Source organism: Anabrus simplex, chromosome 1 (assembly GCF_040414725.1).
Source record: "Anabrus simplex isolate iqAnaSimp1 chromosome 1, ASM4041472v1, whole genome shotgun sequence".
Classification (NCBI taxonomy): Eukaryota; Metazoa; Arthropoda; class Insecta; order Orthoptera; family Tettigoniidae; genus Anabrus; species Anabrus simplex.
This window is the reverse complement of record NC_090265.1, coordinates 368,462,452-368,488,650: the sequence shown is the minus strand read 5'-3', so window position 1 is coordinate 368,488,650 and position 26,199 is coordinate 368,462,452. Positions and strand designations below refer to the sequence as shown.

The 26,199-nt window shown below is 38.9% G+C and overlaps 1 protein-coding gene across 1 annotated transcript in view; it reads right to left on the bottom strand.

The window, feature by feature from the left end:
• Parp1 (Poly-(ADP-ribose) polymerase) overlaps window positions 1–26,199 on the bottom strand; it is a 271,411-nt gene that overhangs the window by 149,212 nt on the left and 96,000 nt on the right. Inside the window, exon 6 of the mRNA XM_067134916.2 lies at window positions 1,964–2,172. Coding sequence (XP_066991017.2) covers window positions 1,964–2,172 — 209 coding nt within the window. The remainder of the gene's footprint in view (window positions 1–1,963; window positions 2,173–26,199) is intronic.

Below are 26,199 nucleotides of genomic sequence, written 5' to 3'. Positions count from 1 at the left end.
GCCAAGTTGAGTACCAAAGGTTGTTTGTCTATGTAATGAGGAAATCCTTCCATGTATTGGGTTTTCTCACATTAGATTGAGTCCAGTTTTAGATGCAATTGCATGAGGTTTTTCCAGGGACTGAATTGCTTCTTGCCTATTGTTGGATAGAATTACCAGATCTGTGAAGGCCAAACTTTGATATGGATTTTATCACAGGGTATATTGCACTTTGGGGAGCAAGCTGTTAGCGTCAAGGAAGTTCAGGTTTGCTTCCCAGTTAGCAGTTACACTGCTGAACATCCCAGTGAAACTGTTTGTACTTATATTTTTCATTCCAGTCAAATTTATTTCTCTGTTTAGTTGTACAGGGAGGGGCAGTGAATATTATTTTGTTGTGTGATAGCCTACGTGCAGATTAGGAACATAACTGTGAGAAGTTGAATAGTGTGGTGACAGCCTAGTTACGAATATGGAACAAGTTGTGAAATTGCTTACTAATGAAGATAAAATAAAAATTCTTCAGATAGTGGACAGGCATCAGCATCTTTAAAACGGAGAGTTGTCGTTAATGTTAAATCTTGCTCCTTCAATTCGAAATGGTTCAAACCAATACCCAGGTATTGCTGAAGTATTGTTGCATTAAAGATGCGACCAAAGTCGTTCTCTCGCACATGGGAGAGCAAAACCTCCGAGTGATTCATGGTCAAAGAGTGTGACTAGAAAATATGTACTGTATAACAACCCACTGGTCCAAAATACAAGGCTTACAAGGCTTCAACTAATTGTTTTAGAAAGAGTATGACCAGCAATAATACGTTAATTCTTTCACAGGCCCTTGTGCAGATGTTCTCATGTAACATCTTTTAATACTCTCCTCTAATCTTCAGAAACGGCATATACAGCTTTTCACAATACCCTTATAAACACAACGTAAAATGGATACACATCTAAAAAAAAAAAAAAAATCACGTGTTTACATATCCTGTTGGGTAGTTTTTATTTGTGTATTCAACAGTACGTTTTCTCATTTAACATGTTCTCTTTTCTTGTCCCCAACAGAAATACAGATTATATGAGCCTATATATAGAGCATTACTCACAAAAAAAAATGTTAAGGCCTAGGACATAATATTGCTACACATCCCATGTCAACATGGAAAAATAAGCAATTAAAGAATGTTAATGAGTTTGGATTAATGTTCAATTTTTTACAGCAGGTTGTGTCAAGTACTTTGTGGGTTCATTTCCAACCACTGTCCAAAGGCCATTTTTGTTCCGTACTTTACTTAACATCTCTTTGGCATATACTGTATGTATTTGACACAAACTAAAGTACAATGCGGTCGTGAAAGCTTCCAATGTAACTGAGCATAATTCTCCAGTTAACTTACAAAATGTGGATGAAAAACCGGATTACTTCTCAATATCATTCAAAGAGGTAGGTTAAATTTTGTCTCAACACAAATCTATTAGTGAAAGATCCTATTTTGCTTTACATCGCACCGACAAAAGTAAGTCTTGTGGCGACGATGGGATAGGAAAGGCCTAGGAGTGGCAAGGAAGCGGCCATGGCCTTAACTAAGGTACAGCCCCAGCATTTGCCTGGTGTGAAAATGGGAAACCATGGAAAACCATCTTCAGGGCTGCCAACAGTGGGGTTCGAACCCACTATCTCCCGATTACTGGATACTGGCCGCACTTAAGCGACTCAAGCTATCGAGCTCGGTAGTGAAAGAAGATTATGATATGATACGCAGCACACGTCATTCATTATTGCTTGCTTACAACACTGTAATTTTTATTTTTTATGTGGAAATGATTTTAGAGTAACTCTACTTTCAGTTGCTAGATAACCTCACTATACAGTAATGAAATTAACAACTACAGTAATGTTCATAGAGGATAAAATACATATATTAAAAAAAAGTACTTACTAGCCAAATTCAAAACAAGATAAATAGGACCATATCTGCATACTCACAAAAAACTGTGCTCTTCCTTCAGCTCTTTCGGAACTTTGAATGGAACCCGCTTAGGTTCTTTTACAACATGTTGGCATTTTGACCAGTCAGTCAGATCACCAAGACACTGGTACCCCACACCAGACCTATACACAAACTGACCATTCTTGCATTGTGGGCAGCGCTCAAGTGCACCAAATGTCATGATATCTGCCAAGCGATCAAGTATCTGAAAATAAACAAGATTTTGACTAATGTGATTAATTCAGAAGGTTTCTCTTTTTATTTGTTGTTATACAGCACAATATGAACAAGCATGATGAAATGTATTCACCTTTCAGAATGTTTATAAACATTTTTGACATGTCTTAGAGCCTGAGACATGATTTAATCCGTGATAATCACCACTGCACATCAATGAATGAATGAAACAATCAATCAATCAATCAATCAATCAATCAATCAATCAATCAATCAATCAATCAATCAATCAATTTTATAAATTTAAAGAAATTACATAACAAAAAATTAGTTCAGAAATAAACTTGCAGAAAAGGAGATCTCAAAACAACACAAGACAATGCCAGTTAGGGGCAGTTACTTCACAATCGAATGGGGAAAATATTGTCACCAATGAAAAACTCGGTCGTGCTGAAATTCCAAGACAATGTACAACATACTCAAATAAATGCCATGCAAATAACAGAAGTGGTGGAAGAGGGAAAAATCCTACCTTACACTAACTTATATATTAAAGCTGAATTAAGCAGAAGTGCCTCTAGGCAAATGCTAGGGACGCTTTCTTTCCACTCCTAGCACTTTCCTGTCCCATTGTCACCATCTGTGTCAGTGCGGCATAAAACCAATTGTAAAAAAAAAAAAAAAAAAAAAAAAAAAAAAATGTAGAAGTCCATTCCATAACTGAGAAGAAATATACTAATAAACTAAAAATTAGGGGACAGGACAGAGTCACTATCCCTCTCAATAAATTATAACACCCACACCGAGTTTCATGGAATTTTAATCTAATATCTTGCTCTAATCCATTTACGGTAAGAGAAGTGTTTTCTTTGCAACATGTCCACCAGTATAGGCTAGATCAAGTTTGTTGCTTTCATTTTTCTGTCTAAGCTTCATCCTTGATTTTGATAATATGAAAGTGAAGAGGACATATTCAGTGACGTCTAGACTTTAGGAGGATCCAACCAGCCTTAGGGCTGAACACATAACTATCATATACTACCAGCATGCTTCAAAACTAACAAAGTGTTTATAAGAAAATAATGTCCATAGATTTCCTTACAACACAGTATTTACACGCAATAATGAACTAAATGTTAGTAATATTCATTTCACTGCAAAGTAATTTCTGCAACTTCACTAAATTTTCTTTGTGTCCTGAGTACAGTAAAATCTTGATGCATCGCTTTTCAAGGGAGAGGGGAAAATGACGATGGATGCAGGAAAATGATAAATGTGGGTAACAAAAAATAGGAGGAAAGCATAATAATAAAATACTGGTATTGTATTTGGACATTTTTCTTTATGTAAACCTCATGCTATACATTGAGGCATCAAAATATTGCAACCACGATTATACGCAATGAAAATAAAAAGAATGATTTTTAAGCCATTTCTTTTCACTATCCTTTACATCTTGTAACAATCGAAAATCTCTTAAGGCCAATTCTCTTATTGCAAATTAATTCTGTAAGTGGATATTACAGCAATAACCTGTATTTTCAGCAAAAGAATGTGTAATGTTTCATTATTTAGAATTGAAAAAGAAATTTTTAGACTTAGTTTTGTTCTTTACGGTGCATACAAAGTTTTTGGGAACTTTGTGTACATTCTTCATCCACTATTCATGAATTGAATCATTTTATGAAAAATAGGTAACTTAATCGCTGACATGTAAATTACAATCATGAAAATAAAGTTGGCTCCCAGCTGATGACGCATGCACACTTGCTACAGGGGACAGGGTTTGACGTTTCTTTGGAAGGCTGAAGGGGAGCACCAATATGAAGGTGTTTGTAACATTTTGTTTATTTTTATATTAGGCCTACAATAATTGCGAGTTGTCATTAAATTTAAAAATAAAACGTTCATTCAGTGTTATACTGGAAAACAAAGAAGAAATTCTTGAAACTTGTGGAATGTTATTCTTTAATTCAGATGTATGAACAAAACTTGAAGGCATTTGTGGCTATAAATGACTTCTGTGCATTATCAGGTTTGTTTCTATCTTCTTTCCTTGGCAACAATATCAAAACTATTACTGGTTTGGTTATTTAACATAACACTGTAATATTGGTTAGATTTGTATTTTCATTTATACAGGCACATAATTTTAATTTCTCTCAAATAATCCTAATAAAAGATCAAAACAAGATACTGGTTATAACTGCTATATTGTCTTAGGGTATTTAATGCTACATAATGCCAATTTTAAATAAATAAATAATAATAATAATAATAATAATAATAATAATAATAATAATAATAAATAATAATGAAACTGGTACGAATAGTTCCTGTGATTCTGTCAGTCAACGGCCTCATTCCACACACACTTCACAAGAGTCTGCGAGAACTGGGTCTTCCACCGAACATCTACAAAATTATGCAACATTCTGTCCTCCTGTCAACATGCAACATTGTGCGATCATTCCTCTCGCAAGAATGAAGATCCCGTGATCTACAGTTTTGTATATACCTGTACATCAACGTTTGTATTATAATGTGTAAATAGTTTAATTATGTAAGGCACTTGGTGCATCCCGTGCCCCATTACTACCCATATTTCCTGTGGAGAAGTGTATGAATAATAATAATAATATATTATTTGCTTTACATCCCACTAACTACATTTACAGTTTTTGGAGGTGCCGAATTTAATCCTGCGGGAGTTCTTCTACACGCCAGTAAATCTACCAACACGAGGCTGACGTATTTGAGCACCTTCATATAACACCAGGCGGAGCCAGGATTGATCCTGCCAACCGTTTGAGCCACTCAGCCTGGCAAATGCCAATTTTAATACATATCACTTTTGCCATAAAGAGAAAAAAATACTTGTATAATTTCATATCTCTAGTTTCATTACTTGCCTTTTAGTAAAGTAAAATAATTAAAAACATTTAAGCTTTTAGGCCTTTTCAATCATGAAATTACCAGCGTTTCGCCCCAGTGTAACAGCGGGCTCATCAGTTGGACTGCTACACCTTTCTAAGATGCTGGCAGTTACAGCACCATTGAGACACCACTGCAAGCCTCTTATGTAGGACAATACAGTGACTGTGCAGTAAGGGAAGCATGTGCTTCCAACAAAAAGAAAAAAAAAAACCCTCCCCAAAAACAATAAAAATGTGGGTCTTAATTTCATGAATAAGAATACGTACAAAATAGCCAATGTGTTGAAAAAGGAAGGATTTAAAATAGCATTCAGAACAAACAACACATTACAGAAACAAACTGATAAATGTAATCTGAATAAAACTGACAATTTTTTCAAATATGGAATTTATAAAAAAATGCCAAGAACCAAATTGTAACACCATGTACATTGGCCAGACAAAACGTAATTTTCACGCGCGGTATGAAGAACACAAAGCGCAATTAGATACAACACCCAGCATTTGGCGAACACACATGAGAGCTCATACCACTTCACAGATATGAACACAAGATCTAAAACTTGTACACATCTATAATAAAAGCAAATCATTGAATGTTAAAGAAGGTATCATAATTTACATACAAAAAATAAGCTAACCAAGCCAACCTCAATGACCACACACACGTTTTAAAAATTCGCCCTTATCCACACTACTTAATTTCTGAACAATGCACACTTTTTGCATTAGCTCCTAATGACTCCCACTTAAAAGTCACGAGGGTAGGTTGGGATATTGTTATCTGCAGTAAATTCTCTGAATTTACGCAGTGTCTTGGCCACTCCAGATGTTTTAGTAGGTTATCATTTATCAATAAGAATAATGTCCTATAAGATACAGTACACTTTAATTCACTTCATACATTGCTCAATCAAATCATGAATTACCATAAAATTAATCCCAAATACACAACAACATTAATGATAATAAAACTATGAATATAGATTCACAAAAGCCGTTCACGTAAATATAAATTACATAACAGAAAATTAAAAGAAACTAGCCAGCCCATTAAAAGCTTATTTAACAACCCCTAAATAGTTTTCAAGAAGAGGCCTGTGTCTCTTTCGACAATATGGGCAGAATATGCCCTCAACGCCGCCTAACCCATACACGATCATCATCAGAGATTATGGAGAAGCGGGATTCATCACTGAATATCATGCAACACCAGTCGTCGTCTGTCCATGCTTCCCAGTCAAGGCACCACTCCAAACGCAGGCACGGGTGTTCTGGTGTCAATGGCAACTGACGCAAGGGGCGGTAGGGCCCCAAACCGGCGGACACAAGTCGCCGAGACACTACACGGGAACTAACAGGATGTTGTAGAGTCTCCAGTACATGTTCGCGGATGCGGATGCCAAAGTTATGGGATCCCGCAATGCTTGGCGCACCATACAATGGTCCTCCCTCGGGCTGCTGTTTCTTGGTCGACCTGAATCTGCACGACGTGATGGAGTGCCCTCATGTACCCACTGAGTCCAACAACGGGCCACTATAATAGCTGAATGGCCCACATGCCTGGCAATTGCACGATACGACCAAACAGCCTCAGGCAGTCCCACAATGTGGTCTTTGTCAAACGCTGCCAATTGGTGGATAGCTGTCTAACGTGTTTGTGAGGCATCGCTGGTGCTTCGTGCTGTACGTAGTCCTCTCTGCACGACTTGCTTAACTGTCTGACTGGTAATAACTTAACAACAGAACGGTGCCATCACGAATGCACTCTGGTGGACGTTTTACACATTATATATCCTTGTAAATCTAATCATTTACCCACACCTCAATGGTATGCATGTACAGTAGAACCCTATTTGGCAAAATAAAGGGGGCGGTTGACTCGTGTTTCGGATGACACAGGGTAAATATTTTCGGAAGTTCAATGTCAAAATAAAAATGCATAAACTCTGTTAAGCAAAGGTGCATACTGTATATTAACATTAAAATGTTTACATAATGTCACCCATTGTATAAAATCAGTGATTTTCTTATGAATTTTCTTGGTGCAGCGCTGTCGTGCAGCTATGTCGCACCACCGTTTAATGAACATTACATCAGCTGGTGTTGGTCAACAAAGCGCAAAGCAATCTGAAATAATGAAACAATTTCTTTTGTTACTACTGAACTGAATACAGTAATTTTATTACAGTACTGTAATTAAAGCGTGTGGTACTGTAATTAAAGTGTGTGGTACTGTGTTTTAATAAAAATCGAAATCAATCTTACCTCCAATACATTAAAAATCCATTACCTGCTATAACTCTATTCTCAGAACTTCTATTGTCAAGGTCGGAGCCATATGCTTCAACCCTTGGCAATAACATGGAATCCACTATTTCTTGTTCTGTTAGATCAAGTTCAGCATCATCTGATTGTAACCACTCATTCACCTCACACTGGTTAACATTCTCACACCCTGGAATTTGTTTCACCATCTCTTGCAGGTTGTCATCATTTTCCTCATCTTCCAAAATAAATCTCTTCATACAATTTGTTCCAGGAATTATAAAGTCACTGATTTAATCTTTTCCCAGGATTGAGCACACCAATAAACCATGTTTCATGTTCATGGACTTCAACAAACACGTAAGACTTTCACCGGATAATTCACAATCACTAAGAACAGAGCAGAAACGCATGATAATGGCGTTTGAATGCTTCCAGAACACCCTGGTCCATGGGTTGAACTAAGCTCGTCACATTAGGGGGCAGAAACCGAACAACAATATCACCACTTTCCAACTTCCCTGGGTGTGTTGGGGCATTGTCCATAAAAAATTGCTTTTCTAGGCAATCCGTTAGACTTCAAAAAATATTCAATGCTTGGTACAAACTTTTGAAAGAACTATTCTTCGAAAAGTTACGATGACATTCAGACACTTTTTTTAGCTTTATAATAAACTGGTTAGGCAGTGATGGCAATATTTTTAAGAGCTCTTGGGTTTTTTGATTATCCTATGCACATTAGTGGCAGCCTATGAGGGCCTGAAACATTAGCACATGCTAAAACTGTAATTCTCTCCTTATTTTTTTGTGAATTGAAGATTTTTTTGTTATTGATGCTAAGGATGTTTTAAGCAACATTTTAAAATTTAACCCTGTTTCATCAGCATTATATACCTGACCTTTTGTCGATCCTTCACTGACCTTTTCAAATCCTGTTTTAACCCATCCACTTACCTTATAAACATTAGCTCCAGATCTTTAAATTACAATTTGAATGCTTGTGTTTATAAGGTCCATGCAAGACTGCGCTTAAATGATAATATCACTGCAACTACTGGCACAAACTTCGTCAAACTTTCATACAAATACTCAAAAAAATAATCATTTCAATGGAAAGTGCTACAATACAGTGGAAAATATGAACTATGCACTATAAACTCACCTAGTAATTCTTACGGTGTGTCGTAACATTTATTTTCGTAATATTTACATCTGCTTATTGACTCGTATTACTATCGCTACCTTCACTAAGCACAGAAACCCTTTTCATACTCACACTCTTTCAGTTTTGTGGTTTGGTATCTTAGAGGAATGCTGAATTAATTTAGATTCTGTCTTTACCCAATCCGCTACTGTTGACGCACCAACTCCATAATCCGCAGCAACATTTTGCAATATCGCACCATTTTCCACCTGTCTCGATTTTTTCCGATGCTTACAACAACGCATTTTTGTTTAGTTGACATGATTCAATAAGCACTCACTTGCCACTGTACTTTTAACACAAATGATTACTCCATACGTACCTTGCTGTATTTCAACAGAACCCAGACCAGATGCCTGAAACAGTGCTGGTAGGATAAGAATAAGATACAGTACCATTATGAGCAGGTAGTTCATATTGCACTGGGGTAAGAAAAGCATTGGAACTACAGTACAGAACTGCAAGACCAGTAGAACGACCTTGGGTTGAAAGAAAAATTATGAATGGAGAAAGGTCACTGGACTTCCCTGGTTTAACAGAAGCTGCAGTATAGTCCGAGTAATAAACAAGATGAAACTCCCGCACCTGAAGCAACGTTAACCACAGTCTACATAATTTTCACAAATAATACAGTAATAATAATAATAATAATAATAATAATAATAATAATAATAATAATAATAATAATAACAATAATTGTACCGGGCGGTACACCTCCACTCCGCTAATTTAAAATGTGCGCCTGTTGAAACTCCTCTGCTGGAGGAACTCTGAACTTTATCTACGCTATTAATTCTCTACTTTCTCAGAAGATGTCACCACGTGGAAAATTTTGAGTTTTTGAACTGTGTCATTTTTGATGTGGTTTTGTTTCACTTGAAGTAAGAAGTGTGAACTTTCTCTTCTAGAGGACACTACTGAAGATCAACAATAGTGCAACCTAGTGAGGAGTCAAAGAACCTTTTTTTTGGAGAAAATTTAACTTCAAGAGTTTGTTCTTTGTTAAATTTCTTTCTGTCATTGTTTAAGTTGGCTGTATACCCCTCTCTTTTCCCCTTGTTTTGTATTTAACCAATCCCGAATTTCTTTAATTAATTTCTGACCAATCAGGGGTATCTTCCCCCAACTTGAATCTGTTGCGGGGTCCTATCCAATAAAAACGTTGAGGGAGGGTGTTTTCATTCCCCTAACGCCTAGAACCTTCCGCGAGAGGATATAAACTGCTGATTTTAGGGTCTCCGGGCCACTTCTGTTCCATCTTTCAGTGTATTAAGTACATAGCAGGAGGCGGGAAGCGCCTCTTTCTTCGGCAGCGGTCAACAATAAGGTAATGGCCGATTAATAAATTCATTCTTTTCTTGCTCAGCAGTTTAACTCTCGGGGCGGGCGCGAAGCATTCTACCATGTAACCTTTTCCTAAAATGTAACTACTCTTTTCTTCTATTCTCTTGTAAAGCTACATACTGGGATAGAGAGTGCTAACCCTCTCGAGCTCCCACTCATATTGTTTTGAGGTGAACTTATTTTTCTCAACCTATTCTTCGATAACGTAAAACAAATTGTTCTTTTCTAAGTCACCTCTGTAGTATGGGATTAGCCCTTGCATCAGTGGCCTAAGAGCCAAAGTAGGTCTTAAAATCAAAGTGTATTAGGAGTGCAAGTTCGCCTCCTCTCAAATTGTTTTAGAGGTCATTTAATTAACCTGCTTTTCATTTAATAGACCTCAGTAGATTGGGTATTTTACCCCTGTGTTTATGTCCGTTGAGGACAACTTGAAGGTGGAGTTTGGTGTGGCCTGGGAGAGGCTTAAATTAAAGAGCGAGTGGCTCTTTTGGAAACGGAGTGTTGTGTGCCTCGAGGAGGCTTTACTGTGTAATTTGGAGCAAGTGCTCCAGGGTTTGATTGGGGTCTTCTGCCCCTTTGTTAAAATTTGTATATCGGAAAGTTGGGCTAGTTGCTCAAGAATTGTGAACTCAGGGCTCGAAGCCCAAACTCTGTAACCCCTGTAATTGTACATTTCAAATTGTGTTTCGGCTACTAAGTACCTGTTCTTTGTTATTACTTAATATTGAAAAGAAAATATAACCTTGTTAAATTTTACATTAACTTTGATTCCGTAGTTTGAGACCCATTCATGCCCGCACCTTCTTACACCTCTACCTACCACCAAAACACGGTAACAAGTGGTAGCAGAGCGTGGTTGAATGGGTCTCAATTTAGCCCCTTTTGACGGCTACACATTGTTTTGATCCGAACTCTAACCATTTTCTCAGTTGCTGGAATTTTTTTTTTTTGACTTGTTCAAAATTGTTCTGTTATCATGCCAGGCCCTCGCGATGTTCTCCATCTTAATTATTTGCGCAAAGAGGAGTTGATCTATGAATTAACTATCAGAAATGTGCAATCTGGAGGCACGGTTGCAGTAGACACTAACAAGCTTAGAGAGTCCCTTGATTTGCCCATTTCCATCCCCAATTTGGGAGAGAAAGAAATTGATGACTCTCTTTCCACGATCGTCGAGAATATTACTGGGCTAGCTTCTGTAGTTAGTTTTTTTGATGAAAATGATCCGTCTCCTAATCAAATTAAGCGCGTGCAAGGCAGGCTATATCATTTTTCGAATAGGGTTAACGATCTGTTGTCTCTAAAACTGAATGACGTTCAGAGGAAGGAAGCTAGTACGCTCCTGGAAAATATTTCCGAATTATCTAGTAAGGTCACTCTATTGTTAACTGGGGAAGTTCCTCCCAAATCTGATCAACCCACCATAGTGAATGCAGGTAGTGAGGAAGCGCCTCCCAAGGGAGAAGTTAATAGGATAACCGTTGCTGCTCAAACTATCCCTGCCCCATTGGACAACGAATCTGAACGTCGTGCATCATTGAGTAACATCCGTTCTGAATTAACTTCCTTGCCACTTAAACCTTTACCAACTATGTCACCCGGATTCAGCAGCTTGCCTCATCCATTGGCAATGTTGCTCAGAGGTATATCCAAGTTTTCTGTTAATACCACCAGTGACGTAATTTCATTTTTAAGATTTCTAGTGGAATTTCAGGATCATGCCCTCGTGTTTTCTCTTTCTCCATGTCAAATTTTGCAAATCATCTATCCCTATGCAATTGGCATTCTCTCCGACAAAATAGTAAGAGCCATAGCTGAACAGTCATCCATCGAAGATTTTCATGCACATCTACTTGCAAATTTTATTCCTGCCCGCGCGAGGTCATCTCTGATTCAGAAATACTATTATCGAGTACAGAGGTTGGATGAAAACTTGGCTGATTTCATACAGGACATTAAGTTTTATACTAGGGTGTTTGCCCTTCATTTTCCTGAAGATCAAATTGTACAGGCTATTGTAGAGGGAATTTCACCTCCCTATAGGTCATATTTGTGTTTCGCGGCGTGCCCGCAAACTTTCTCTGAACTTGAAGCATTGCCCGTTTCAGCGGAAGGAGTTAGATACGCCGATTCTTTGCGTGTCGCGAAAGAACCCCCTTTAGTAACACTCGGCCTCCACCTCGCCGACCAGTCAATCCCCGTAAATGTTATGCTTGCGGGTCGCCTGATCATCTGCGCAACAAGTGTCCACTGATCAAGTCAAGTGGGACGAGGAATGGAGCCGGGTCATCACAAGGCTGTTTTAAGTGCGGGGCCTTCTCACATATCGCCAAGAATTGCCCAAACTCGAATAGCACCCCCTCCTGCTCAACTTCTGCTGCAAATTCCACCTACGCCAATAACAAAAAGTGACTAGTGGCTTCGGCTGAGTCGACTAATCCATCTTCCCGAGACTCAGCCCCTGGTAAACAGGTTGTAAATTCAGAGGACGATCAGCCTTCAAATTCATCTTTTGAATGCCCTAAAGAATGTCTTAGGATTGCGGCGGATACCCCCGCACCTGTTCCTTTTCTTAAGATTGAGTTAAATAACGAGCCTATAACAGCTCTCTTAGATTCAGGCAGTGTTTGTTCGATTATTTCGGCTGAATGGTATTCTAAATTGAAATCGGTTTGTAAACTTCCTGACTATGTCTCTTCTCCTGTTCAATACGTTTCGGCTAATTCATCTCCATTAGAAATTCTAGGTTCCTTACTGGTCAAAATTCGTGTTTTTAAGTTTACATGGAAAGTTAAATTATTTGTGGCCAAGCAATTGTCTTGCCCCATTATATTGGGAGCTGACTTTATTTCTCACACTGGTCTTGTGCTCGATCTCAAGTCTAGGTCGTGCACATTCAAATTTGCTTCTAGTTGTAAAATCCCACTATTAAAGTGTAATTCTGTGTCATGTTCTTCTATTTCGCCTACCCAGGATGAGATGTTGTTAGACCTTAGACATCTACCTGAGGAGCAGGCCGATAGTATTCGCAAACTGTGTCAGTCGTTTCCCGAGGTGTTCTCTGATACTCTTGGTGTTACTGACCTTATTGAATACAAAATTGAGGTCACGGATTCAATTCCTGTCCGTTTTCCACCTTATAGGCTATCTCCTCCTAAAATGAAGGCTCTGAAAGAAATTATCGATCAGATGTTGAAGGATGGTATTATTAGGCCCTCTAAGTCGGCGTATTCATCGCCTATTTTTCTAGTCCCGAAACCCCAAGGAGGCTTCAGGCCTGTCATTGATTACAGGGCTCTCAATCGGAAGGTGGTGTTGCAATCTGTGCCCCTTCCTGACCTTCATTCTTGTTTTTCATGGTTTCGTAAGGCCAAGTTCTTCACCATCTTGGACTTGAATCAGGCCTATAATCAAATTCCCCTTGCCGAAGAGTCTAAACATCTTACAGCGTTTGCTACGGACTGGAATTTATACGAATACAACCGCGTGCCTTTCGGGCTCCCCACCGGAGCAGCTGTACTCACTAGGCTACTAGATAGGGTCTTCTCCGACATCAAATTTGAGTACTTATATCACTACTTGGATGATGTCGTCGTATTTTCAGAGACTTTTGAAGAACATCTAGATCATCTGCGAGAAGTTCTCGATCGCCTTCGTAAGGCTGGGTTAACTGTTAAGTTGTCCAAGGTTGCCTTCGCTAAGCCCTCTATGTCATTCCTAGGGCATATTGTGTCACCGGATGGTGTAGCAGTCGATCATTCTAGAACACAGGCCATCCGTGATTTCAAACCTCCCAAGGACATTAAAGGCATCGCCAGGTTCATTGGTATGGTGAATTTCTTCAGGAAGTTTATTCCTAACTTCGCTAATAGAGCGGCGCCCTTAAACCTTCTTCGTAGGAAAGGCATCAAATTCGAGTGGGGACCCTCTCAACAAGCCGCTTTTGAAGACCTTAAATTAGCACTTTGTAATGCCCCTGTACTTGCTATGCCTGATTTCTCGAAGAAATTCATCGTCCAAACCGACGCGTCGTCGTCAGCGGTAGCTGCAGTCCTTCTTCAAGAGACTGAACTAGGGAGGCGCCCCATCGCCTATGCGTCTAGGACATTGTCGGCTCAAGAAGCCAAGTATTCCATCTATGAGCTCGAAGGTTTGGCAGTCTTATTCGCCTTAGAGAAGTTCCGTCTCTATCTGGAACATGTCAAATTCGACCTGGAGACAGATAATCAAGCCCTAAGCTGGGTCTTAGGTAGGCCGCGTCGTACTGGTCGTATAGCCCGTTGGGCCATCCGTATTTCTGCCTTCCAATTTGATGTCAGGCATATTAGAGGTACCGAAAATGTTGTTGCTGATGGACTCAGCCGTATGTTTTCAGACGACGTTGAGAACCATGAACAGGTCGACAGTTCATCACCTCCCGAGTCCATGCTATCTGAGGTTAATGCCATCCTAACAGATGCTCCCATGCTTTTTAGGGATATCGAGAAATACCAACGTGAAGATCCGACGCTGGCTCCGATAATCGAAACCCTTTCTTCTGGGGAACATGTTGTCCCTTATGTTCTGAGGAATGGTGTTTTATGTTGCCCTTCGAGGCATGACAAGATGATGAAAGTTGTCGTTCCAGCTGTTCTGGTGCCTATGATCTTCAAATACTATCATGAGACCCCATTGGGGGGGCATTTTGGAATCTTTAAAACCCGTGAAAAGATTCGTGAAAGGTTCATCTGGAAAGGTATGGACGGTGAAATTCGGGAACTTGTAAAAGCTTGTAAATCTTGTTTGCTCAGTAAACCCACCATGTCCACTAAAGTAGGCCTTTTGTCTTCTCATCAAGCGTCGCGCCCCATGGAACGCCTGTATATTGATTATGTAGGACCCTTCCCCCAGTCGAAGGGAAATGCCAACAAATTCATCTTTGTATGTGTAGATGGTTTTACCAGATTTTCTTGGTTATTTCCGACTAAGCTGGCTACCGCTCAGTCCACCATTTCCTGTCTAAATTCTATTTTTGCTTCTTTTGGTCCGTGCCAATATATTGTATCTGATAATGCTAAGGCGTTCACATCAAATCTTTTTCGTAAATTCTGTTTTGACTTGTCCATCTCTCATGTAACCACTTCTGCTTATTCCCCTCAACCATCTCTGGCTGAACGGGTTAATCGTAATCTCAGGTCCGCACTTATCGCCTATCATCATGAAGATCCTTCCAGGTGGGACACGTCCCTGCATTGGTTAGCTTTTGCTTTGAATTCGGCGGTTCATGAATCTCATAAGTTCACTCCAGCTTCCTTGATGTTCAAGTTTGTTCCCAACACGCCGCTCTCTAACCTCTGGTCTCTGAGTGACATTCTACCCGAGACAATAGATCCGGATAATATCAAAGATCTTTGGAAGAAGGCTAAAGCCAATCTTATGGTATCTCATGAAAAGGTTAGGGAAAAGTATGATCGTGGACGGAGACCCGCCACTTTGAAGGTAGGTGACCAGGTGATGGTCAAGAATTTTGTTCCCGCGGGCAAGCTTGCCCCCAGATTTCATGGGCCTTGTATCATTCTCGATTTTCTTACGCCAGTTACGTTGTTAGTAAGCAATCCAGCCACCGAGAGGATATTTAGGGTTCACCTGTCACAGGTGAAACCAGTGTAAATTTTGTGTCAACTTGCTTCATATAATTTGAAAGGAATATGAGGGTTATATTTTTTTTTGAGTTCCACTCTTAAGGCATTCTGCTCCTTCTATTTTATTTTATATGTAAGCATTTCTTGTAAACCTCCCCCGATTGTTAATCTGCCATCCTGTCCTTGTCACGGCCATTACCACGCTCCCGTCTCCTGCTCCACTACACACAGTGGCTGGCTTAGATGAAACGCCATGGATATCTCCACGCCGCTGGCCCCTCAATCTCTCTACATGCCTGTGCCCTCAAAAGATACATGATGGTCCAACACAATTCTGCCGCCTAGTTTTAATGTTTCAGTGCCCCCGCAGCCGCGCGGCGCCGTGCGGCAACTGGGCCCGAGGACGGGCCCCCTCGGCCCCAGCGAGGACGACATGTGCACGGCGAGCCGGAGCTCTCCTCCCGGCCAAGGCTGATGTGCGGCGCACGACCTGCTACTTGCCCGCAGCCTGTATATGTTCACCGCGGGCGCGGCGTGTTTCAACACCTCTGCTCCCCTCATAGTGCGGGCGAGCGGTATCTCAGGGTACTTGAGGGGTCCGAGCGGCTTCCTTTGGACGCAAGCTGTAACGGCCGGTCTGGCCATCCAACTTAGCCTACATCAACTACATAGACATTCCTGTTCTACCTTAATACCGTTTCATGGGAATTCAACAGCAATATTTGGTGGACATTGCAAAATTTTTCATCACTTTTAAGTATTAAAAGTTTATCCTCAGAATTCTACTTCTACAAACTTAAAAACTATTCTTCATCTGCAACAACAAAATTTTGAAACTAAAACAAACCAAATTAAGAAAATATCATAAATGCTTCTGCAATCTATCTTCATATTCACATCATAACTTGGAACTTGTTTCAAACTGACTTCATGTGGGGGGGGAGGTCTGTACCGGGCGGTACACCTCCACTCCGCTAATTTAAAATGTGCGCCTGTTGAAACTCCTCTGCTGGAGGAACTCTGAACTTTATCTACGCTATTAATTCTCTACTTTCTCAGAAGATGTCACCACGTGGAAAATTTTGAGTTTTTGAACTGTGTCATTTTTGATGTGGTTTTGTTTCACTTGAAGTAAGAAGTGTGAACTTTCTCTTCTAGAGGACACTACTGAAGATCAACAATAGTGCAACCTAGTGAGGAGTCAAAGAACCTTTTTTTTGGAGAAAATTTAATTTCAAGAGTTTGTTCTTTGTTAAATTTCTTTCTGTCATTGTTTAAGTTGGCTGTATACCCCTCTCTTTTCCCCTTGTTTTGTATTTAACCAATCCCGAATTTCTTTAATTAATTTCTGACCAATCAGGGGTATCTTCCCCCAACTTGAATCTGTTGCGGGGTCCTATCCAATAAAAACGTTGAGGGAGGGTGTTTTCATTCCCCTAACGCCTAGAACCTTCCGCGAGAGGATATAAACTGCTGATTTTAGGGTCTCCGGGCCACTTCTGTTCCATCTTTCAGTGTATTAAGTACATAGCAGGAGGCGGGAAGCGCCTCTTTCTTCGGCAGCGGTCAACAATAAGGTAATGGCCGATTAATAAATTCATTCTTTTCTTGCTCAGCAGTTTAACTCTCGGGGCGGGCGCGAAGCGTTCTACCATGTAACCTTTTCCTAAAATGTAACTACTCTTTTCTTCTATTCTCTTGTAAAGCTACATACTGGGATAGAGAGTGCTAACCCTCTCGAGCTCCCACTCATATTGTTTTGAGGTGAACTTATTTTTCTCAACCTATTCTTCGATAACGTAAAACAAATTGTTCTTTTCTAAGTCACCTCTGTAGTATGGGATTAGCCCTCGCATCAGTGGCCTAAGAGCCAAAGTAGGTCTTAAAATCAAAGTGTATTAGGAGTGCAAGTTCGCCTCCTCTCAAATTGTTTTAGAGGTCATTTAATTAACCTGCTTTTCATTTAATAGACCTCAGTAGATTGGGTATTTTACCCCTGTGTTTATGTCCGTTGAGGACAACTTGAAGGTGGAGTTTGGTGTGGCCTGGGAGAGGCTTAAATTAAAGAGCGAGTGGCTCTTTTGGAAACGGAGTGTTGTGTGCCTCGAGGAGGCTTTACTGTGTAATTTGGAGCAAGTGCTCCAGGGTTTGATTGGGGTCTTCTGCCCCTTTGTTAAAATTTGTATATCGGAAAGTTGGGCTAGTTGCTCAAGAATTGTGAACTCAGGGCTCGAAGCCCAAACTCTGTAACCCCTGTAATTGTACATTTCAAATTGTGTTTCGGCTACTAAGTACCTGTTCTTTGTTATTACTTAATATTGAAAAGAAAATATAACCTTGTTAAATTTTACATTAACTTTGATTCCGTAGTTTGAGACCCATTCACGCCCGCACCTTCTTACACCTCTACCTACCACCAAAACACGGTAACAATAATAATAATAATGGGGGTCTGGCACCGAATTGAGTAAGCGCTAGACATAACTCCTCGGAAGACACTGCGGTGGGGAGCCTCAACCCCGAAACGGCGCGTCCCATATGGCTGATAGGGGATGTTCCTGTAGATATGCAGGACAGGAGTGAATAAGGCCAAGCCAAATAAGCACCCACGGATCAACTGAGGCAAAAAGGACTTCAGTCAACGGTCTCAACGGCAGAAAAGGATATTTCCCAACGGCTGAGAGAGCGGAAGAACTGGCTCTTCGGCTTACAACCGAAGTTCTAACCACGGGCTCCTAATTAATCGTAAATGATAATTTAGCCGGAAGACACCAAGAGGCACCTCTCGATCTTAACCATCGAGTTGTAACCTTGGGATCATACCAGTATGATCACCCCCCTGCATGTATCTTCAACTTGCAACATTGGCATGATGGATAACACGTTATCACAGCAACTACCCCAGGCTCTGGACACACCTAGTCCGGTTTCTCCAGATATCATCGGATTCTGGGGGATCGGGAGCATCATGCAGAGAAGAGCTGGAGCTTCTCAAAATCTCTTTGTCCCACGAAAAAGACCTTCTCAGGTACAATTAATGTCAACACCCTACTGAAAACAGGCAAGCTTAAACAGCTAACGGACACCCTTGATAAGTTCGATATTCAAACCATAGCACTCCAGGAAACGCGCTACCAGGATGAAAACCATTTTGACTCTGAAGAGTACAGGATATTTAAGGGTAAACCTGCCATAAGAATCCATGGGAACTTAACACAACTTGGAACAGCTTTTGCGGTACAAAAAACTATCATCAGTTCTGTACTTGACTTTACATCCCCATCTGAAAGAATCTCAGTACTTACTGTGAAATCTGGCAATAAAGCTTACTCCTTGGTCAACGCCCACGCTTCCACAAACACTGACAATAAGAAAAACCCAGAGAAAGTGGAAGCCTTCTGGGAACTCTTAGAAGAAACCACTAGCACGATTCCAAAGCATCACATGAAAATCTTAGGTGATTTTAATGCACAGGTTGGCAGAGAGAGGAAACACAAATGAATTGTTGGTCATCACTCAGCACATTGGAGAACGAATAAGAACGGAGAACGCCTTATAGACTTCTGTAAAACCTTTGTCTTAAAACTCATGTCTACGCATTTTGCGAGACCCTCACATAAGAAGAAAATGTGGAAATCACCAAACCCGTTATTGGGCGAATTCCAGGTCGATTAAATGTGATAAATCTCATAATTAGACCGTATTGAAGATAATGTATTAAAGTTAAAAACTTTTTATTACCACCTATTCAATACAAAAACAATGCACTCAATTATTTATAAAATATTCATGAGATACATTGGTTAATAGGACATGTTTCATTCGTCTTTGCGAACATCATCTATAAATACACAAAGCTTAAGGTCAGGGCCCTGAGTTTATTTAAATGGTTAAAAATGTCATTATATTAAAAGAATGGTAAAGTTGTAATAAAAGTGGTTGTATAGTATTAAAATTAAACTGTAACATATTATACAGATTAGCATCAAATATTTTTCATAAAGTACAATGAATATTGATAATCTAAAAAGTGAAAACAATCACAAAGGTTGTTAAAATAGAAAAGATGTAATAGTAGACATTAAAAAGAACTTCGATGTTTGAACCGTGGATTAATTGTAGAGTTGTTGGGTATAACTTGAAGTTTGAAATCTGAAAAGAAATAAAAAAGGGGAGTGAAGTAATGTTTTACGAAAATAAAAGGGGATGGAAATTGTAAAAAGGAGAAAGCTTACCCGTTAGACCGGTGAAATTTTTTACTAGCGATGACAGCGTGAATAGGACAAGGCAGGCCACTTGTTATTGCCTCTAGTGAATTGTGTTGAATTGAGACAGAATATATTGTAGGCACTAAAATACGTCCATATGTGCCGCGTGGATAGTGTTGAAAGTATGAACTTGAAAATTATTTTTAAATCTGAAAAGAAGGCAGAAAAGGGGAATTGAGGCCATGTTATGACGAAAATTAAAAGGGAAAGAAAGAGAAAATTGAAAAGGAACTTACCTGCTGTAATAGAAAGGGAGTGTCCGCTAGCGTTAACTGCGTAGGGCAAACTGGCAAGCGGCTTTGTTATTGCTTCTCGTGTTGTAAGTGTGTATACGTAGAGGCGGGGAGTGAGTCATGTGAGGGGGGGAAGTGGCTAATTCCTTAGACGCGCCAGATGTACGTGGAGGGGGTGTCACATGGGAGGGTGGTGGAGTAGTAACTGTTGTTACCGAGGAAATGCCCTTAGCGGTTGGATAATTAAAAATGTTCATAAAGTTGTTGTTATTTATATTAAAAAAAGAGAGTAATTCTGGGATTTTCTCAATTAATGGGCTTTTGATTTCTGAAATTTCGTTTAAGTTTTGATTTCCATTGAAATGTTGGTCCAAGGATATGTAAATGTTCTCGAACTCTGTCATTAGTTTGCTTTTACTGACGTATTTTAGGATTTGAAGCTCTTTTTCAATCGTCGTAAAACTGTGGCCGGTTTCTTCCATGTGACTACTCATGGCGGAATTTTTTTTGTGTTTTGAGGCGTTGTAATGTTCAAGATATCTAGTCAAAAAACTGCGTCCGGTCTGTCCGACATAAGATTGGATCTCCCATTGCTAAGCCCTTTTGGACTAATGACATTTTCTATTTCACATTTGCTCAAGTTGCTGTGTTTTAAAAGGTTTGTTTCAATAATTTTAACTGTTTTATTTACAGGAATATTTGAGTACATATTAGTAATGTCCTAGGAAACCATTATGTGGCTGTTCTCGAGGTTGAATTTCGCCAATTTATCACAGAACTCAACAGAATTTTTTTTACAAGCCGTATTGTTGAACTTAAAATGTTTATAAAGGAAATTATGCAAAAATTTTGAGACTTTATAAGAGGGGCTATTCATACAGTTAATAATAGGGCGTATAGGTACACCTTTTTTATGGATTTTTGGCAAGGCTTTTGCAGTTGGGAGTTTTGGGTTCATTGTTATAAGTTTTTGATACTCGTGTTCTTGTAATAAAAATTATGGCTAAGATATGTTGATGACACTTTTGCTATTATTGATACTCAAAAAAATGCTAGTCACAATATTTTAACTTTCCTTAATGAACTTGACAATGATGTCAAATTCACTAAGGAAGACCAAATAAACGGTTCCTTAAACTTCTTGGACTTAAACATTTCAAGAGAGAATAACAAGTTTAATTTCCAAATATATAGAAAGCCTTCTTGCGCCCCCGTCACTATAAGAAACGACTCTTTACACCCGCAATCTCATAAACAGGCTGCATTTTTCAGTCTCGTTTATAGAGCATTAAAAATCCTGCTCACAACCGTAAATCGTAAAAAAAGAATTAAATTACATCAAAGATTTGGCCAGAATTAACGGCTATAACCCTTTGATGATGAACAAAATCATCAATAAGGTAAAATTAAAAACTGCGACTAAGTTAATTCCGGACAAACCTAAAAAATCGAAATATGCTGCCTTCACCTACACAAACCCAGGCCTATTCCAAATCACTAACCCCCTAAAGAAATAAGATATCAATATCGCCCATAAAACCCGATACACGAACCGTAATATTTTTCTCAATTCAAATATAGTTAACAGTAATCACACTAAATTCTCGAACTCTGGTGTCTATAGATTTAAATGTACTCATTGTGATTTTTCTTATATTGGACAGACCGGACGCAGTTTTTTGACTAGATATCTTGAAGATTACAACGCCTCAAAACACAAAAAAAATTCTGCCATGAGTAGTCACATGGAAGAAACTGGCCACAGTTTTACGACGATTGAAAAAGATCTTCAAATCCTAAAATACGTCAGTAAAAGCAAACTAATGACAGAGTTCGAGAACATTTACATATCCTTGGACCAACATTTCAATGGAAATCAAAACTTAAACGAAATTTCAGAAATCAAAAGCCCATTAATTGAGAAAATCCCAGAATTACTCTCTTTTTTTAATACAAATAACAACAACTTTATGAACATTTTTAATTATCCAACCGCTAAGAGCATTTCCTCGGTAACAACAGTTACTACTCCACCACCCTCCCATGTGACACCCCCTCCACGTACATCTGACGCGTCTAAGGAATTAGCCACTTCCCCCCCCTCACATGACTCACTCCCCGCCTCTACGTATACACACTTACAACACGAGAAGCAATAACAAAGCCGCTTGCCAGTTTGCCCTACGCAGTTAACGCTAGCGGACACCCCTTTCTATTACAGCAGGTAAGTTCCTTTACAATTTTCTCTTTCTCTCCCTTTTAATTTTCGTCATAACATGGCCTCAATTCCCCTTTTCTGCCTTCTTTTCAGATTTAAAAATAATTTTCAAGTTCATGCTTTCAACACTATCCACGCAGCACATATGGACGTATTTTAGTGCCTACAATATATTCTGTCTCAATTCAACACTATTCACTAGAGGCAATAACAAGTGGCCTGCCTTGTCCTATTCACGCTGTCATCGCTAGTAAAACATTTCACCAGTCTAACGGGTAAGCTTTCTCCTTTTTTACAATTTCCATCCCCTTTTAATTTTGTAAAACATTACTTCTGTACCCAATGCATTTACTGGACGTATTAAATCTGGCGCCTACGGAAGGTAGAGGCCAGCCAAGGCAAAGAAATGTGTAATAGGATATCAATATTGATGTATGCTAGAAGGCCATGACTAACTTAAACCTACCACTATGAAGGCGGTGTACAATGGTGTAGAATCGATAGAATTGTTTTTAAAAAAAATAAGAAGGATCAAACAGATTATTATAAAAACTGACTTAAAAAATTGACGTGGGAAGGACAAGATATCCCGAACATCGCTCTCAAAAATAAGCAAGATTTGCAACATCTAACGTGAAATTTTAAGCTGAGAGGACGGAAATATTAAACGAAACGAAGAGATAAACGTTGAAATACCGTAAAGAGGGAATAAAATCCAGAAGTTTTGAAAAGTCCATCCAAATACTTAGACGCAAAGTCGTTTGGAAACAAGAAGTGGATTGAGACGTGAGAGCTCGAGGTTGAGCTATATTAAGTGGAAATAATAGCAAGAACAGCCTAAATAAAGAAGCAATCATTATAAAAAATATATTTATACTACGCAGAACCATGATGAATTCATATTTTCCAGAATCGACGCATATCGTCTACTGTGTTCCTGAACAGATGATGGCTTGCTAAATCGGCATAGACCAACCTGGAGGGAGATGTCATCCTGGCTGTTAAAACCACCCGACCCGTGTGGAGGAGGTCACTCTACTTGAAATACCAGTGGTGGAGATCCTGCCCAGTTCCCAATCCAAGGCCTGCGACCAGACCGAAGAGCAACTAAGGCCCGAGATATTGAATGGCGAGCTAAGTAATAGTATTAAGTAGTATAATTTCTTATGTAGAGTATTACCAGTATATGCAATAGATCTGAATAGCCTAAGCGTGAGATAATTAAGTGTGCAGTGAATATAAGAAAGTGCAGTGTGAAATATTTAAGACGATATCTCGTGACAGAATGGTAACGTGTTTACTACATTATCTTATCCAAGGATGAAGGAATACGATTTAAAATGTGACATAGTGTAACAGCTGTTTTCAAAGAATCCCGGTTAGTTAGAAAGATCCAGGAGTGATGTAATACCAGTCAAACCCAGTTACGTCACAGAGGGATGCATGTTTGAATTGGTTAAGTTAAATTACCATACTCTTTGCTGTGTGAATATATTGAAAGAATAGATACTGAATTTGGGGTTATATGTTGAATTGTATGACAAAATGCGTTTTGAGGAACGAATTCTGCGCTATTGGAGTGATACGTATCGTTGTGTTTAATTAATATTGGAGGTTAAACGCAGTAATTATAGATGTTAAATGAATTAAATATGGGTTGAATTGAAGGTTAATAATGAAATAATGGAAGTATATATGGTATTTTAAATGATATATTGCGCAGATTAACAGGGAGTAAAACGTATATGATATATATAATGTGCGATATAGGAGCACATGTAAAGCGACTACGGAATATAAGTATGCCCCAGGGAGGAACTATAGCAAGGTATGGACAATAAAATTACGCATATTTTAATGAAGTGTGAAAGTGGTTTGACAATAATAACAACCGGTGATTGGTAAATGAATACATGATAGTATCATATTCTGAATGTATGGTAATTGCGTGGAAGATCAAACTTGTATGCAACTAGTATGATAATGTAGTGTTGAAATATCTTTATGTAGGCATTTGCACATCTATATATGAAAAATGATTATTGGCTATGTGTATATTGAACTGGAATACATTACATAAGAAATTATCTAGCTAGAGTAGGGAAATTATTCGAGATTTACTTAGGATATCATCGATGTTTTGTTGATCTGAAATATTATTAGAGCGAATATTTAGTTAGGAGCCGTAATTTAAGTGGCAATCGGACCGAGAAACTTAGTGCGTCATTCAATATTTCATTTTCTTCACTGCAGTCTGCACCAACGAACTCAGATAATTTTCAATGTAACTTAGGTCACTGATATTTGTATTCAGGACACTTTATTCAAATTCAGTTCATTTCCGCGATAACTTGAACAATGTTATGGTTGTATTTTTGATGAGGGTGTGTAATTAACACCGTGAGTGATGGAATAACTTATTGATATACCGAATCTTGATCGTGGTCTGAAGACTTTGATGTAATATATACTTAAGTGACCAGATGTAAATTTTAATAGGAAGATGAAACAAAGCAATAATTCATTTCAGGAATAGGTCATCATCAGCCTGAAGTAAATTTAAGTGTAAATATCGAAGAAAACATAAACAATGTAAGCACAAGTACAGTCTTTTTAAAAGTACATACCATGTGGGAAATTGAGTAGCTACTTTTCTTCACCAGAGTTTCAGGTAACTGTGACAGGCTCTGAGGGCCAAGTAGTGTTTGATGATAACCCAAAAATCATTGACTGTTTAGAAACTTTTGTGCCAGTGGAGTTGGTGCAGATGGTTGAACAAATTGGCATCACAAACAGCCAGTAGAAAACATTTAACTATCACCATATCAACTTATATATTTTTAAGGAGTTACCTACGGATTTTAGGAAATATTATTATTTTGGGCTCTTTACTTTGCATAAAGATAATGCATGCATGGGCACATAAGTTAATATTGAACATAAATGTAGGATTTTCCGTTTGCATTTAGATTTATAAACAACTAACATTTATAAACATTTTAAGCTAATCCTCTCACTGATAAGTTAAAAATTGAGGCTTCTACAATTTTTTTTACATGCGAATGAAAAAAACTCAGCACTGAGGTACCAAACAGTCAAGTGGTAACTCAGCACTTAAAAGGTTAATGGGAATGTCTACTTTGAAGGACCGACTTCCAATTTTTTCATTCAGCATATCGCAGTGAATCATTCCTTCTACTCCATTTTCTTTTGAAATATGCAACTACATCATCTATAGTAGAGTCTTGACTTAGTTTTGCAACATAAAGCCAAGCACTCTTTTCTGTAGGTTTTAGTCTCATATCTCCTTTTACACATTCCTTTCTCAGCGGCATTTCTGCTTGCGCTTCGTTAATACGGTGGCTTTGTATGTTACTTCTTTGTGGAGGTGTTAGTCTAGGTTGCTGCATCATATGAGCAGTATTCTTGTCTATTCTTTTGTTGATTACAGTTTTAAAAACACTTATCTTCATTCATTTTCTGCGTTCCCCCTTGCTCACCATTCTTCCACAACTTATCATGATCACTATTTCCTTTCTCCCTATTTGGGTTCGCTTTGGTTGCTGCTACAAGCGTGTTCATAATTATGTGTTCCGCTGGCAAGATGTCATTAATTCCTTCTTCAGTATTTGTATTGTTGTTTCTGTTGACCTCTTGGTCGATGTGTTGTTCATATCATCAATCTGGTGGTGTATCACTTTATCCTCTGGCCTGGTTTGTTGCACTGTCTCCTTCTCCCTTTCGTTGTGCCTTGTAGCTGCGATTGTAATTCTTCCAGAGTCGATTTGGGTGTTCGTTCCCCTTTCTTCCCTTCCCTTTATGGTTCCTTCCAGTTCAGCTGGTACTTTATGGCGTAGGGGGTGAATCCCTATCATGCTTTCCACCTCGAACCCAACGGCGTTTCTGATTCGCTTTTCTAGCCTTGTTTCTATTTGCTGTGTCAAGTATTCCCTCAAGTTCTCG